The sequence below is a fragment of the Trachurus japonicus genome, chromosome 5, assembly GCF_045865225.1.
Source record: "Trachurus japonicus isolate A0001 chromosome 5, Traja_1.0".
Lineage (NCBI taxonomy): Eukaryota > Metazoa > Chordata > Actinopteri > Carangiformes > Carangidae > Trachurus > Trachurus japonicus.
In genome coordinates this window covers 13,650,116-13,667,954 of record NC_140911.1, presented here as the reverse complement: position 1 = coordinate 13,667,954, position 17,839 = coordinate 13,650,116, and the positions used below count along the sequence as shown (strand labels likewise).

Genomic DNA, 17,839 nt, shown 5'->3' with positions numbered 1-17,839 from the left:
AGTGCACTATGTATTGGCAGAGGACAGAGGCTTGGGGTAAATTTGTGATGTAATCGAGAGTTAATCTCTGCCCTGGTGCTTGCTGATCAGCCCCTCAGGGCAGCCGACCCATGCATGCATGTAAACCCCCAACCCCCCCCACCTCAAACACACACACACGCACTCTGCTATATACACACACTCCATATATCTGCAGTTCTGCCATCCTTCAGCCTCTCCAACTCCCATCTGAACCAATAATCTCATTAGCTAAGCGAGCGCACCGAGAGAGAACAAAAGCTCCAGTTCACCTGAACCCTCGTACTCATTACACATCAAGAACAGCATTAGGGCCTGCCGGACGGAGTAAATCACATTCTCGACCCAGCTCGAGTTGCATAACTAGACTGCGCGTGTAGCCGGGCTGGTTGAACAGCCACCAGAGCTCGAGCTCAAAGGCTAAACGCGCCGATGTAGACGGACTCGAACTGACCGCCTAACGAGCATCGGCTTTTCATTCCCCATTTAAGGGGAGAGGCATGAAAAACGTCAGAATCAGGCAGCGTTCCTTGGAACATTTAGTCATTCTTTAGCATTTGAATTATTTTCTTGCAATTTGAAGATTATCTCAGATTATTATACAGTTGAAAGGATGGTGTGACCTCAGAGGGTTAGTTGAGTTTGCACAATCTTTAATCGTGCCGTTTTTTTAATGGAAAATCTCGTTTGCTGGTATAATACCTTATTTTATGCCCACTGATGAAGACAAAATATCCTCATGAGAGGACGTGAGTCCTTGAGGAGAGCGCTTGACACTTTTGGGATGCAGGTTGCTGTGGTGACAGTTAGAAACAGGTAGCGTTTCCTTGGCAACAGGGGTCCTGCCTGGCATGTGCATTAACTTCATTGTTGCTGTTCTCCGAGATGCTGCCTTGCCTGACCGTCTCTTCATCCCATATACACACACACACACACACACATAGACACAGATTTAGACCCGACAGTGCACACAAAGCTTGGAAAAGAAAACTTTCACCAAGGTTATTATGGCTGTTTCTATTAGAAAAATGACTGGTCTATTTCCTGCCTATGTTAACCTGGTTTGGTCTATTCTATTTTATTTTCAATTTCTTTACCTTTCATCTGTTTTTTTTCCAGCTATGGTCATGGTCTATGATCATTATCCAACACTGGATAATGGTTTTCTCTGCTCGCCTGTTCCTCCTGTTAGGAGCCTCTGTCTTGGCAGCTGAATGGGGAGACAGCAGCATGAAAGAGCAGGGGTTAGTGAGACAGTGTGTCAACCTGTGACTCTGTTAGAAGCAGGGGGACATATTACCCTAGGGATGGCTAATGACAGCCCAGAACCTGGGAGCAGGAGGAGGGGAGAGCCATGTGGGGACTGTGGGTTATAAATACAATCATCCTTTTTTCTGGGTTGATTTGTGCTTTTGGTTGAAGCTTATATATGACGTTGTCCCAGTCCCAGAGATTCTTAAAATGATTTAAAGTATGTGATTTATTCTGTCAACAAATACATAGTTGATCATCTCTGCCCATACGAGCAGCTTACACTGAAAGAATTAAAGTAGGTTTCATTGTGGTCTTCAAAGCTGTGTCAGGGGATTGTTCTCCACAACAAGAATACAACACAGGGAACGCCTGAGGCACTCCAGTTTTTCCATCTCCAATTCCAGTACCTGCTCTCACTGTGCTTGCCGGCACAGTATGTGTCCGAGACCAGTGTTCTTATATTCCCACAGTTGACGTCTGTATCACCGCACTGCATGGAACTCATTGGAATAACATAAGGCCAGGGAGTGCTGTGGCACCGCAGGCTGCCATGACTGAAAACAGAAAAACAAAAGGAGCTGTATTTATTGTGGAACTGTTACATCATGGCCGATGCCTGATCCACCTAATCAGGATTCAGCATATCCTTAGAAACCTGCCTTTTTGGCATGAAAATTGCCATTCAATGACGCAGAATATTAACATCTATTAAACCCCAAAACGCTGGTGTGCATTTCAGTTTTTGTTGACTGTATTTTAAAGTTGCACATTTAGGGGACTTTGAGTACTGAATATTCAAAGGTGAATAATATAACGTCAGATACTATTTACTTTTGGCCATGTATGTATGAGACACAATCAAAAATAAGAATGTCAGACGCATGACAGCCCTTTTTCTGGAGCTGCCTCTGAGAGCTTGTCATTGTGTTATAAGCACGTCAGTAGTCTGAGTTGTAACTGGCGTTATCATGTTCAGTTCTCATGCCCGTATAATCACAATCCTACAAGCTGGCAGAATCTCCAGCAGTATATCAGCTAGTGTGTTCTCAGTTTTCTGCTTTACATTGAGCCTGTGTATTCAGTGTTGATCCCCAGGTTTGTTAGCGTTATCCAGCAGCCTCGGTCCGTGTGATCTGCTGTCCGCAGCCGCTCACTCCAGCTGGCAGCACAGCCAGCCGTGACTGGCACATAATACCTCCTCACCTCCACCGCTCGGCTGAAAAAAAATCGATCCTTTTTTTTTTTTTTTTCCCCTTGGACCGAGGGACGTCCACTGGCTCGGAAGCAGTCTGAATGATGGTGTGTTAGCTGAGAGCGGTAGATAAGGAAGTAGTCAGTGGTGGACTGAGGAAAGAGTACTTTGTAGTGAGAAGCTTTGACAGAGATAGATGGGCCTGAAAGAGCTTGGAGGGTGAACCTGAGTGGAAGCGAAAGCTCAGACTCCTCTGGCAGAGAGTGGTGCATTTGGATACTGCAAATGCAGATGGTTTTAGCAGCAAAATATTAAACTGCAGTGGTAAAAAGAAAAGTTAATTGGATTGCTCTTAGCTTAAAAGTTCAAATTATCTGGTTGGCATATTTTAGTTGAGTGAGAGAGCTTCTATTGCTGCAATTACCATTGAACTGTATGGCCAGAAGTATGTAGACAGAATGTGAATATGACTGACAAAATACCTCATTTTCATATGGAGTTAGCTCCCTCTTTGCTGCCACAATAGCCTTCAGTCTTATGTGGAGGCAACTGTGGAACCTGGCTGCAGCTTCAAGGGAATTAATGAGGTCAGGGACTAATATTGGGCAATGAAGCCAGTCGCACAGTCAGTGATTCTGTTTCCAGTTTTATCCCAGAGGTGTTGGGTGGGGTTGAGATCGGGGCTCTGTGTAGGCCAAACCAATGTTTTAGACCCAGGTTTGAGTATGAGGACATTGTCATGTTAAAAAAAAGGGTGTTCCACTAACTGTTGCCAGTTGGCAGCACACTGTTGTCTCAAATACCACTGTGTGTTGCTACATTAACATTTCTCTTCATTGGAAAAAGCCCCAGACCAGAAGTGCACAGAGGTATGTAGACTTACTATACGGCCAGATAGTGTATACACATAAATCGTATCATTTCCCCCATGATATTATCCGTTGATTTTACTTCATCATAGATAAATCTGCAACAGGAAATATGTTGTATTATTTTGGCAGGGGCCATTTAAAATAATAATGATTGTTAACGATTACATCAAAAGCAAAAGTGCAGCCTCACTGCTGTTAGCATGGCTGTGGAGCCAGCTCGAAAGTTGCCAGTGTCTATAAAACAGTAGATTTAATTCGGTCTATTATGGCTGAACAGTTGTGGTGCAGAGTCCTTTTTAACACGTTGGAACAAAACATGTTCAACAATATAAAGTTGCTCAGCAAACATCTTTAAATCCCATAGTTGAAATGAGTGTAATCCCTGCTGCTCTTGTAGCACGACTCAAAGTCTGGAAGGATCTGTGGTGAATGTCTGTTCAGCCAGCTGCTCTGCCCCTCTTATTGTTGAGTGCTGTTTTAAGGGCAGAGAGTGGGAGTCATCTGCTGGTGGGGGGGGACTGCCCTGTGGTCGAGGACCTCTCACCTCGCTCACCTCTCAAGGCGTCCGCCCCCCGGTCCCCCGGCAGCCTGTCCGTGTCACAGCTTGACTGACAGGTACAAAGTAACCACTGTGTGCTCCGAGGTCCCAAACTCACCCCTGTCACTCAGCTGTCCCAGGACAATGCGGGGGCTCCCCACCCGCCCTGACCTGCCTCTTTGTGTTCCTTATTGAATTACAGTACAAGTTGGTTCTGTGCACTCCTGGAGTAATTGAAAACATGTGATAAAAAAAAGAGAAAGCAGGGATGTGCTCCAGTGAACATGACTCCATCCAACAGGAGCACCGGTCAAATGGAGCCTGTGAAAGATGATATCGGCATGTGGCATCCTCATTATGAAGACTTAAATGTTCCCTTTGTAGGTGTAAAAAAGCGGAGCCAGGACTTTGAAGCAATTGAAGGGATTTGCCGACCTCAAAATGAAGTCATGTTCCACCAGTCTGCTGCAGACAGAGCGTAGCCTTTTAAGGTGCCTCCTCACTCTTGGCCTTGTCAGGGTGTCTGCTGGGATAAAGAGGGCTGTTGTACCTCTGCTCACTGCTGTACTCACTGAGACATGTCTTTTTAAAATGTATTGATTTTTTTTTTTTTTTAATATACCGAAGTCCCACCACTCAAAATTAAACCAAACCACAAACCATGTTCCAGTTTTCAACAGAGTGCCGAAATAATGTTTTTAGGTTGGTTTTGGTTGTTCACGTGGCTTATCCAATTTGAAACGTATTGATGCAGCTCCAGTACACCTGCTTGAGTTTTTTCTCTGGAGAAAAACAACAAATACTGAACAATTAAAACTGAATAATTCCATTATTATTGATCATAAGAACTAAATTGTACGATGTATAGACAGTGGGGTGGATTTTAACATTGGTCTGGCACCTGTCAATGTTAATGACAGGCAGATAACTAAATAGACTAAATGTTTTGACTATCAATACAGTAAATCATTTTGATTAATGAAACGGCAGAACTTTACAATAGTGTCTTGAACAAACAAATGTTTGTCATCTCTTCTAATTAAATGATAAAAACGATTAATTGATTATGAAATTGGCTGCTAATTCAATTTTCTTTTGATTTATGACATTTTGTTTCAGAGCTACAGTACAGCCTCACTCTGCTCCTGCAGCTGATTTCTGTATCTCAAACATTCACTTTCCAATAACTGAATCCTGTCAAGTTTGACGCATGTGTCATCTGCACAAGCTAAAAGACACGCGTCCTTGTAAAGTGGGACAAAGGCTAGTTATTCTATTAAAGGGGGATGGGGGTGATCACACATCTATATCTGTCAGAATTGGCCCCCTTCTGTCATACCCAAGTGAAACCACCACAGGCAAAGATGATGTCTAGGTACAGGCACACACACACATACACACTCAGGAGAGATAGGAGGGGGGTAAGGTGAGGTGTATAATTGTTGCTTCTGGGGAGTGTCCAGGCTCATGAATGTCTGCTCTGTTCTCATTACTACCCTTGATTACCTTAATCCTCTGTCTGAACTCAGGCCTGTCACACACACCAAGGGATCTGAGAGGTCAAAGATCAGCCCATCCCCCCCTGCTCACTCCCTAAAATCACTGTCTCCTCATTAAACTACAGCCTCCTCTCCATCTATCTCTCCCCACTCTCCCTTCTTTTCTCTCCCTGCTCCCTCCACCCACCATTCCCCTCTGTCTGTTGATCTTTTGTTTCTCTCTCCCCTTGCTCTGCTACTCTTCCTGAAAGAGAAGATGGTTCTTGCTCTCTTTCGCTCTCCCTCTCTAATGGACTGGGTCCTCTTAGCATCACGGCAGCATTGTGCTCTAAAGGCAGCATTCGAAGGGTACACTTCAGTGCAAATGAAGTTCGAACTAGATGGAAATTATGGGCTTGGGTTCCTTGAGAGCACGCTTTTATTTTCCTGTGTGTGTGTGTGTGAGTGAGTGAGTGGGTGTTTTGGGGAGGGAAAGAGGCTGAATTATCAGTTCTTGTTATTTTCAATCAAACATACCCCTCCTGAAGATGTGTTGGTGGAAACAGCACTCCAGAAATTATATTTGGGTTAATGATGCTCCGAGCATCAAATGAGAAAGCTGCACTTTGGGGTCTTTTTCCACTTCCCTTGTTTGATGTGAAATACAGTGACCTCAGTAGCATGAAAATGATCTCTCTCATGAAAATATGAAATGTTGTCGTGGTAATAACCGAAGGATGTAATGTCTGTCATTTAGAAAGATACATGCTAAAAACAAGGCTTTATTATGAACAACTGTGTTGGTTGGTAAAGGCCCTAATAGTTGTGTTTATTTGGAAAATAAACAAGGAAATAACAGCATGAGCAGTCTGCATTCATATTTCCATTTTAACTCACAATTCTGTGCATATGTTGCACAGCATTAGGACAATTGCTGAATGACACATTTGCACCCCAAATGCTTCTGTTTGCACTCTGAAAACCACTCTGCACAACCATTTCACTACATTTATTGACATGTCGCAAATTCATTTTCCATTTAGACTAATGGCATTAACGCTCTCCTCATTAAAAGCCTTGTTGTTTTGGGTAATCATTGGATCAGTGGAGAAAGTGGCCATTGTGCAGACTCAAATTTCCTGGGAGTTGATAATTAAATTTACTTTGGCCAAACCTGGTTTGTGTTGTAAAGAGCAGATGTGTCATGGGAAGCATTTGAGAAGAGTTTATTGGCAAAATCTAATTCATTAAAGACCACTCATGACTGTTTGTGCAATGACTAATGTAAAATCCTTAAAACTCTGTAACCGGGGTTTTTGCTGTAGCAATTATACAATTTGCTGTATCAGTTATACAATGTTTTTCATTTTGCCAGAGAAGTTCTTTTTCCAAAGTTGAGTACAGAATTGTAAAAATGTCTTAAATCTCACAAAATTCTATCTGACAAAATTTTAGATCTGTGAGAACAATCTCAGAACATGTGATCATTAAAACATCAGCCCTGGGGCTGTGTGGAAACAACAGAGGATAAAGAGCAAGGACAGATAAGCAGAATTTTCACCATATCAGAACTAAAATTGTTGCCCGAAGACATGTTTTTAGAGAAAATTAGTCTTGTAGTACGTTTAATCCAAAAGGTCAGCCTTCATTATCAAACAAGATTGTCTTACGTATCCTGTGGGACTCCTTGTTTAATGATGATATTCGATGTACAACCTGTTCCTTTCACACCTCAGAAATATCTTAGAATACTTAAAGAGACAGCGTCCGGCTAAACCACTATGTTGCCAGCTGTTACATTAATATTGCAGGCGCCAGATATTTGAATTTACATCAGTGTTTTCTTTAGGATGGGAAATATTTTTCTACCATTCAAAAGCCTAGATATCAAATAGTCTTGGTGAGAACTTGGCTAAAAGCTTTTACATTTTGCCTGTGCATTACCTTTTGTAGAGGTTTATTCAGCCACATATCAAATGGTTAGCTGTCAGTCAAAATGATATTAGGAGTTTGTCTCTTCCAGCAGCCCACTGGAGCCTGACACATCTGAAGAGGATTGGACATTTTGGCTTTGAAAATGTTCACTGGCTCAGCAAAAACAACAGGGAGGCTGCGAATCGGTCTCCGCTGCCCATAAGGCCTGGGAGGTCACTGCCCCAGCCTGACTAATGGGCCGTGGGGGCAGTCACGAAGTCGAGAGATTTAGTGACTGGTCAAGACACCCTGTTAGCATCGCTAGCAATCTCATCAAATTTCCTGTGGAGTGCTAAAGGCGGGAATGTGTGTAAAAATAATATTCCCACCCCTCCAGGGCGGATTGTTCATTTATCACAGCTGACTTTGGGCACTTAAATCCCCGGCCATCCGTCTGGGTATTGAGACGTTTGAATGATGTCAACCGATGTGTCAGTCACTTACCTCTCAATGACCTGAGCTCTCACTCGGAGGCTTTCATTTGGAAGAGCGCCGTAATGTAATGAGATTGAGCTCTGAACATGGATCTGTGGCTATAACTCACTCACTCATTCACCCTGTCGCTCAAACAGGTTGACGTATTCCTTCTTGCCACCACCACAGGATGTAAATCGAATGCACTCAGAGATGTAGACATAGGCGAGGGGGTTCTGCTATTACTTCCATATCCAGTAGCTTCAGGGAGATTCTTTGCATTTCAGCCTCGCTCAAGGTGATAACAAGTTGCAGATTGCTTCTGAGGTGCAAGCTGTGCTGCGGTTTGTGATTTTTGAAGTAAAATTGTCAAAAGCATATGGGGAGATTAAATCTGTTCAGTTCCAGATGAAATTGCAGCAAGTGTTCTGGTTTGTAAAGTACAACTCAAATCCAAAACCAGAGCCTTGCGGCAAAGCCTCTCAACTTCCCGAAAGTTATGAAAAGATATTTTTGTATGAGCGTATGAAAAGTATAGTTAGGTATCCCAATTTGTCAGACAAATTACATCATGATTACAAAGACACACAAAAGATGCACAACTTTGTGTTATCATCACCTGCCATCCAAAGTTATCCTCTCACAACCTGAGAGCCTGACCCTGCATGTTGAAGTCTTGCTCTTTTCTTGACAGTACAAATATGGGTCAAAAAGATGGATGGCAGTGCCCAAATCTACAAAAAAACAGAAAGTCTCTTGTCCAGCTTTTTAATTCCTGAGAAAGTAAATGGGTTGGACTTAATGTAGTTTTTTATCCAAAGCGCTTTACAATTTGCCTTTCATTCACCAGTTATCACTGGACAATGGCCATCCATACTTGATACATCCCAGCCTTTGTCTAGGTTATCATACAGATTCAGTCCAGAGCCGTTTTTGCTTTGTAAGCCTCCAGCTCTTCCCACTGTATCAGCAGTGTAAGCACACACACGCTTCCTCACCAAGTGTAGCCAGAGGCTTTCTTTGGCTGCCAACATGCTGGAGCAGCCAGGAGTGATGAAGGCATGGGGGAATTAGCCGGTGACAGGAACTCTGTGTGGACTCCAGAGTTGGCAGAGCCCTACAAGGAGCCGTAGAGCGCCGTCACATCATCGAGCCCCCCGCTCTCGCCACAGGAGAGGGGCATGAAATATGAACTCATTTTAATATCCCGCCTAATAACTGTGTTGACAAGCACCATGAGTTACCTTCTGCAGGAATGTCATGGCATTTGGATAATTAGCTGTAAATACTATTTTATTATGTCTCACCATCACACAGAAGTGGAGACGTTTTTATAGCAAAGGTTAGGTGGTAATTTAACCAGCCCTATTATGGAGCTAAGTACAGATCACTGATATCATAGCTGGTGGTAGGGTTCAGGGCAGTCAGCCGGGGACCAAGCCAGGAGAATGATTGCAGGAGCTAGTCTGTCTTCACCAGCACTAATTCATCTACACTTAAATTCATTATGCCCGTGCCTGCAATGAATCCACTTGGCATTGATACCGACTCATTTAGAAAACCAGAAAAGTTGTGTCAGGAGGAGTGATGTTTGTTTTGTATGTCAAGAACTTAACTAAATTTTCTTTGAAGAAAGTGATGTCTATTCCCAGGCATTGGCAGAAGTCCCACTCTTGTGAACACCCACCAAAAAAGAAAAACAATAATTGCCTTTGTTTCAGAATGCATGTGTAAACCACCTCAGTGATTTCACCACAGTAAATGCCTGAAGCTGTTTTTTTCCCAAACTCCCCAAAAAAGTGAAGGTGATTTCATTTAGCCCAGAGCAAAATCATGTGCATTTTACTGCAAGGCAGCTGATAATGGGAAACCTCAAAGAGATGGCGGGGGGAGGCAAGCATCCTTTCACATTTACATCTTCTGTTAACAAAGAAAACAAAAGCTGTACCCCAGAAATATCCAGCCATGTACATTTGGGCATTATCTTACTGTAGCATCTTCGAACATCAGTCCTATTAAGCATTGTCTAATTAAACTGAAGTGATAGTGATGGCGTTATTAGTTGTTTGAGTCTCCAATTAAACAGTTTCGGGGGTGAGGGGGGGGCTGTCATTGCTGCTGGCTGGGGTCTCTGTTGGCCCGGGATCTAGCTCGCAGAGTAAATAGGAGTACAAAGCTGACAGCTGTCTGATAAATTATGCACAGCCTAGTGTTTCAGAGGTGGATATACACACACACGGACGCGCACGCACATACACATTAATCCTTGTGAGCTCGGGTCCCAGCGGTGCAGTTGAGAGGAGCTGGAGACTCTTAACTCCTCCGCACGTTTAGTTTCTGCTTCTGTCCCGTTCCGTCCTCTGTGTGTTCAGCACGTCCCCCCGTCCCCCCCCACATACACACATACACACACACACCCTGTCACATGTGTCTGTCTTTAACATCCCTTGTGTGAGTTCTCACTCCCTCTCACCGCTCCAGTTCACTCATCTGGCATCTCCATTAACACGGTGGCATTGTAGCTCCCTCCTCCTTCATATCCTCGACAGATTAGAGGGCTGATAGGAGCCAAATAGAGGGGGAGTCTATGGCCAAAATCAGCTCAGTGGAGGTTTTCTAATCCCTGTCTATGGTGAGCCAGACCTGTTGACTGCTGCAGAAGAAAACTCATGCTTAAGTTTTTTTTTTTTGTTTTTTTTTTCGAGTGTATTAGTATCTACTTTTTGGCAGTTTGCTCTCGAACAAACTTTGCTTGATAATACTGTCTAATGTGGCACCCTGTGTGAAGGTTGTAACTGATGGGTCAACTATTGCACTCTGCTTTGTAAAGCACTTTGTGACTGTCGTCTGTGAAAGGTGCTATATAAATAAACTTCTATTCTATTCTAACTAATGTCAAATACAACATTTACTAATTATTCTTAAATCAGTTACACACCATTCATTGAAACAACTTTTGTGTTGCCAAGTTGTGATAAAGAAAACTAAGTATAATTCTTTTCTTTATTGCACAGAGGGAATGCAATGCACAAAATGCACAAAGACACACTGTGATTTGCCAGCAAAGGTCTCAGTCGTAGGTGGGGTTTTCAAAGCATCCACAAATCTCTATACACAATGTTTTATTACGTTGTTTTTTTACATTTTTTAGCACATTTATTTAACCTCGGGGACACAGCCACTGCATTTTGATAATAAATGTTTACAATATCACTGCACAATTCACCAATAAACCATAATTTTTATATTTATAAACCTTTGCTGTCGACACCCATGACTCAGTCTGTGATAAGTTATTGACTTATCACAGACTGGCCTGTGAAAACATGAATTATCAATTCAGTTACAGTTTCATAAAGTGTGCATCATAAAAAATGTCTGACATGTAAAGCCAGTATTGTTAGAAAAGGTATCATCTGTTTATGTCATCCAGTATTATGAACAGATGAGGACGATAGGAAGTCCTCTTTTTTTATGGAGGTAATATTAGGTGAAATGACTCGCCTCTGCTGCTGCACAAAACAATGATACTCCATAAGCCACACCAGCACATTCTCCAATATGTAACCAATTTTATAGTATAGTTTAGTTTTCCCCATCACTCTATCGGTTTTCATCTTCCACCCCTCCTCCCTCCAGTCTCACCTCATCCTGTCGTCTGGACAGCGCATTAGAGACGCGTGAAAGGACCTGGACATCATACTTTTTCCGTGTCTTATCTCTCAGCCATCGGTGTCCTGTTTCTTCGCATGTTGCCATGTCGTCACCTTCTGCAGACTTTGCCTCCACACCCTGTTAAGACCTCCTGTCCCCCACTCTGATCACTGAGATCTGAATAGCTTGGCATTTCGCCACGTGGCAGGCTGAAATGTGGAGGTCAGGTAATGTTAATTTTAATGGGTCTGCAGTCATGCCATTGTATGGACTGAAGACAATGAGGGTCATGAATGCAATTATTCACATACTGTAATTCTTCAGATAATCCATTAGAGGCCTAATTTGACAGTCAGGGAATTCGCTTATGTGTACTTCCTCGCATAGAGTTGAATAATAATCCATAAAAAAAAGCCCAAATAACAATTCTGCATTTGACGAGGGATTTTAACCCTGACTGTTTTTCAGGTGGGACCACTAACTCCGCTGGTTGCCGGGCAACTGGTCCCAGCCAAGCCCAGCACATAACTCCTATAAAACTGCAAATTCTCCTGTTTATGCTTGGGTCTTTCTGGGGACTAAACAAATAAGGCATAATATGCAGTAGATATACTTTGTTATCTTTGATCGAGTGGAGCAAGCTGTTTTCCCCTGTTTATAGTCTTAGTGCTAAGCTAAGTGGCTGCTGGCTCCAGCCTCATTTGCTGTGTAGACATAATAGTGTTATCAATCTCATTAGTTTACTCTTGTCAAGAAAGCAGGTTAGCATATTTCCCAAAATTTCAAAGTTTAACTTTTGTCATTTTAAGCCATACCAGTGATGCCAAACCGATCCTCTCTGCAACTCCTTAAGTTTGAGGATGCTAAGCATGCTTTTCTCTGTTTTCCAACAGTGTATACTGGATATTTTGGGGTTTTAGACGGTCAAACAGAGAAAAAAAGCCACTTAAAGTCATTACCATGTGCACTGGGAATGTTTCACTAATTTTCAGACGTTTTCTGGGTAAACAATTAAGGATAATGAAAGGCAGTAAATACTCACAACCTCAAGTAGTAGGCTTCCAAATGAAATTGTCCAATCTTGAAGTTGTACAAACTGCATAAAAAGCTCAGACGGAGTAAAGATGCCATGTTATGGAGTTATAAACCGCACAGGAACAGCACGCCACAGCGGTCACCACCTGATCCCGCTGTGGCTCTTGTTAAAGCCATGACTCTTAAACTGGGCCCAGTGGGACACAGGCAGGAACAACACCAGGCAGTCCCCATGAATATGAATGATCCAACCAAGCATACATCAAATGCACAGAGCCCAAGCACCACATTGCTAATTGGGAGTGGATGCGGTAACCTCTAGCCCTCTTGTCTCTATTAAAAAAAAAGCCAAATGTTGATGTTTATTATAACAAACCGCATGACATTATTATCGTTTGGTCTCGCTCCCACTGAGATAGGAACCTCCGTCTAGACCAGTAATGAACAAAAGCTGAAGCGTGCGTTTCTCTCTGCTGAACCCGGATCAGCCCACACCACAGAGACAGAGGAGAGAGGTCTTGTCGCAAGCGAGAGCAAGAAATTTAATCAGCAGCGACCAAATTAAATCTGTGATCACAATGACAGACAGTTCTTCACCTGCTGTTTGTGGCTGAACAGGTCCTCCAGTCTGACTTCTCTGCTCTGTGTTTCATTACGGCTGATTATTCATTAAAACACACTTTTTTTTTCTTTTTCTTTCAGCTACAACTGCCATAACCTTTAGTGCAGTTGTACGTATCAGAGCACTGTCTCCGTTTTGACTTAGTGAATGGGATAATCTCAGTGTGAAAGAAAGATTAGCTGGGCAAGAGCGCCGGCTAAAACTCTCCACTGATCCCAGCCCCAGGCACAATAGCTCGACTAATGTGAGCGTAGAATTAGTTTCCATGCTACACTGGATGAAAGTTTGAGCCTGAAGCCCAGACAAGCAAAGCCTGCAGTATTTATGAATGATTGTTAAATTTGCACAGATATTTTGCAGTTGGCCTCAGGCAGAGTTTTGTCACCATCACTTCTTCCGCTTCAAAGATCTTATTTTAAGATATCCCCCCTTTTTTTTAAAGATTGTCCAGTAGTGCAGTTATGTTATGGTTGTGGGAAAAAAAGACGAGAGTTCATTTGAAGACAGGCTTTAATTAATAGCAGCTGGACAAAAAAAAACTATCATAGTGAAACCTGATTAGTTGAATTCCCATCCAGGTGTTCTGTCAAAAAAAAAACACAGGATGGTATAGAAGTTTGCCTTAAGGCAGGAGTTTTTTTTTTTTTTTTTTGGAAAAACATAAATCATGCCACAAAACCTGTCGCAGTGCATTAAAAAAAATAATGCAACAGCGATATGAATATAAATGTAAAGCCTATGTTGATGCAGGACCATTAACCTGTACAGTTTGAAATCTGGTCGACTTGGTTGGTTTTTCTAATAGTTTTGACCTTTGTCGAGAATTTACATTTTTGCTTTCAATGGCATTTGAAAGAATTAACATAAAATTTGCGTGACATTTGACTGGAAACCTTTTGAGCCTTGGAAATAATGCTGCTGTCTTGCACTGGTGCTGGAGCTGTGGAAGTGCTGATAGATAGGGATCAGTGGACACATCTGGTGGGAGGAAATAAATACCACTATCACCAGCAGTCATGGTTCTCCCCCAGGACCAAACCCCCACCCCTCAGTCAGTCTGTTGGAAAAATCTTATCCAGGTATGAAGTTTAGCAGTATGGACTAAACGTAACAATCAAAATGAAAATAAAACAATCCTGCACTGCAGTGACATTACGGCTTCAGCACGTTGTCTGCCTTTGAAAATAAAACATTCTCTAACTCTGACCTCTACAAGTCAACAGATTGTAACCAGCGGCAGCGTTTTCACCCCTGGTGTTTTTATCTCTGGTTGGCTGCGTGGCACCAGAGTAAACACCAAGACAGATGCCAGGTCAGGCTTATGGAGCCATACTCAGTGTGTCTGAACGCAGGGCAGCAGACACCATGAAGGACCCAGAGAACTGTGCTGTATGTCGCTATGCACAAGATGCTCCGCTGGGCAAAGTTTGTCTGGCTGCACTGGGGAGGGCCAGCATAAATATTCATGTGTTTTATTTGTTTTTGCTGGCTTTGGGTTTGTGTATCTGGAGAGAAATACACGAGGAAAAGAATGCACATTGTCTCGTTGTGCTGGATTAGTAAACCAGAGGTCACAAAGTGCTAATTTAACTGGGGCATGGAAAGGGTATGCTGCCGCGCAAAGCTGCAGTGCATAGCTCCGGACGCATAAGTCACAAACATTTCGTGCTTAACCCGCTGTCATAGATAAATGCCTTTTGCGTAGCGCTCATCCATATGGAGGCCGGATTTCAAATAAAAAGTCTGGAAGTGTTAACAAACAAGCTCCCAGGGTCCCTTGAGAGAAACATATTGTCATGAAGTGAAAAGCCTTTCCATCACTCGGCTTATTGCTGCACAATGGATGTAATGATGCTTATTAATTAAGAAGACTTTATCCTGCGTGATGCCAGGCTACCCCATTCATGAGTGAGCCCCCCCACCTCCCCACCCCTCCCCTCCCTCATGAATAATCAACAAGAGGCTGCTTAATAAACATGAGGGGGGGTGTATATATAGCTGAGCTCCAGCACTGGCCTCCGTAAGCTCAGCAGAAGGCTGGAGAGCGACGTAGAGGGAGGGAGCATGTGAGGCGAGGAGTGTGCGTGTGTGTGTGTGTTTGGGGGGGGGCGACTACCGAGTGTGTGTGAGAGAAAGAGAAAGAGAGAGAGAGAGAGAGAGAGAGGACGCTGAGCAGAGAGATACAGCCACAAGCTGGGGGGAAGTCAATCCTGTCAGCCAAAGTGGTAGCGTGGCTTTGGAAGAGAAGACGTGGAGCAGACAGTTTAGAGAGGAGAAGAAGACAATATTTGCGTCCTCTCTTCTTCTTGCCTGAGTGGCTGGAGGCAGAGTCTGGATGGTGTGATCTCCTCCAACATGGGATGCAGCCTCTGTACCCTGCAGAAGCCTCAGGAGCAATACAAACTACTCTATGAAGTCTGCCAGGTACTGTGACCAAGCCTCAGGAAGACTTTCTGAGCTTTACTTTACTTTGTGTTGTTTATGTTGCTTTACTGTGCTGTGTTTTTGTTTTGGGATTTGTTGGAAACGTAGCCGTGTCTCGTGTCTCTGGCGAGGTGAGTGGGGGTCACCGGCTGAGTGGGAGTAAGAGTAGGAAAATAAAGTGGAGTTGTTAGCGGCTGGAGCTTCCTTGCAGCTGAGCAGCCTGAACTCCGGTCGCAGGGGTCAGCGAGAGGTGGCGCGCTGTGCTTAAAGGAGGGGGTGATGAAGAGGTGACAGCTCTCTCAATGCGTCTGTTAGTGTGCGCCGATCGCTGCCCACCTCCTCATTGTCAACTGAATGCTGACTCTGAGCTTTTCCGAGCTTTAACCCCTGTTTGACTTTCACTTAAGTTTATATTTAACACTCTGCTGCCTGTTTGGCACATTTTTTCCCCCACAAAGAAAACAGAGCAGACGTGTTATAGATGCACCATTAACACACATGTAGGGTGTCACATGAGTGACCACAGCTGGTTTTGTCATTCATCTTTTCACTGTTTTCTAAGGTTCTGTAAAACAATACTCGATTAGTGCTGAGACAATTGATTGATTCATTTGGCTGACTAAACATTAATCAACTTTTATCACAATGAATGACAAAATTCACCAACTCACATGTGATATAGTATATTTTTTTTACATTTTCTTTTTTTTTTTTTGGTTTTTACATCATTGTGAATTGAATATTTTTTGGTTTTGGTATCTTGGTAGTCTTCACTACATCGACTTGGAGTTTGGAAGACAGTTGTCAGCTTTCTGTTGCGGTTTTGCACAAAATTGAAGCTGCTTTCTTTGAGAGAGGTTATGTGACTAGAGCTGTGTTTTCTTTCTCTTCATGTGGATGTATTTTGTGCCACAGTTTTTTTTTTGTGTTTTTTTTCCGAAATCCACATCTTTCCATTACTCATTTTGAAGTTTGTGGTGTCATATTGAACATTGGGCAGGAAAAAGGGAAAAAAACACCTTGTGATACGGGTTTTTCCACATGGTTCTAATTGCAAAACTAACAGATAAGTCAATAATGAAAGATATTCATAAGAGGACTTGGATACTCAAAATACATTCTTGGTTAGTCATCTTTGAATTTGCATATTGCATGTATTTGAAGACTGAACTCTGAGGTTTTGTTTTTGATGGATTTCTGTTGAAAATGATCACATTTTCACGCAAGTTGTTCATTATTGTCAAGGCAGCGAAGCATCTTCCACCTGTCTGCCCTGAAAATGAACTCGTTGTGAACCCGATTCCTTCGTCTCTAAAAAGAAAAAAAAAAAAAATCATCAGTTGTTATCGATTGTAAAAAAAAAGAAAAGAAAGAGTTTTCACATTGAAGTCAGGATCAGCTTATAGTGGAGTGGGGGAAGAGTTAGTAGATCATTTGCTCTGTGAGTGAAATGTGGTGCATCAGAACAAAACCTACAGAACGCTGCTATCTTCTGTTCTTCCCAGACTTTGCTGCGTTGTCAACCTTAATTGAGACAACACACTCGGAGTGCTGGTTTATTCATCAGTGTTTGGATTCGAGCTGCAGTCTGTTCTAATGAGTGAAAACAACACTGACCCATCTGACAGCGTACAGCTCAGAGAGACTGTGCTGCACGTCTTTGAGGACGGCTCTCTGTAATATGCTCAAGACCGACTCCTCTTTTTGTTGTTGTTGTATTTACTCCATCTTTTCATCCATAGTGGACTCCAGCCAAGAGTTACCCTCCTATCGCACCAAATTACATCTCCATTTGCTGCACAGGGTGCCGGGTGGCTGCTGGTGGCTGGTTTAAATGAACGTAATGATCAAGCTCTCTGTGGATCTCACTCATTACCCCCCAGACCCCCTATAAAAAAAGAAAAAAAAAAACATCTCCCTCCTATCACAGGAAGATAACAGGGGGTGTCTGACATCGTGCCTGCAAATACTTTGGCTTTGATCAGGACTAAAAGGTTTTGGCTTGTCTCAAAGTAAAGATGGGTGTTATGCAGTGGCATAATAAATGGATTATGGGTGCTAACAGTGGGGTCACAAAGCTCTCTCCACTCCTCTACCCCCCACCTCCACCCCACCCAACCGTCGACTAACAGCAAAAAAAAAACACACAGTGTTTGGAAGTGGAGCTGTCGCTTCTTTTGTTCCGGCTTCTCTGTGGTCTCTTCCCTTGTCAGTCCTCCGGGATGGGCAGACCCTTCTCACTTTACTTCTGTTTATCTTACAGCAGTCGGTTACTCTGTCTGCCACCGCAGACACAGAGGGTGTGTGGGTTTTTACCATCACGAGTCACTTGTCATTTTGCTGCCCTCAAACAAGCCAGTCAGC

General features: G+C 43.1%; 1 protein-coding gene across 3 annotated transcripts in view; it reads left to right on the top strand.

Moving 5' to 3' along the window:
- The window catches only part of pdzrn3b (PDZ domain containing RING finger 3b), a 94,061-nt gene that overhangs the window by 57,081 nt on the left and 19,141 nt on the right, over nucleotides 1-17,839 (top strand). Inside the window, exon 1 of one of the 3 annotated variants that reach the window (XM_085776448.1) lies at nucleotides 15,228-15,475. The exons of the other annotated variants lie outside the window; for them this stretch is intronic. Within the exon in view, the coding sequence (XP_085632574.1) occupies nucleotides 15,407-15,475 (69 nt within the window). The 5' untranslated portion in view covers nucleotides 15,228-15,406. Of the gene's footprint in view, nucleotides 1-15,227; nucleotides 15,476-17,839 lie in introns of those variants that run through there. 3 annotated transcript variants of the gene reach the window in all.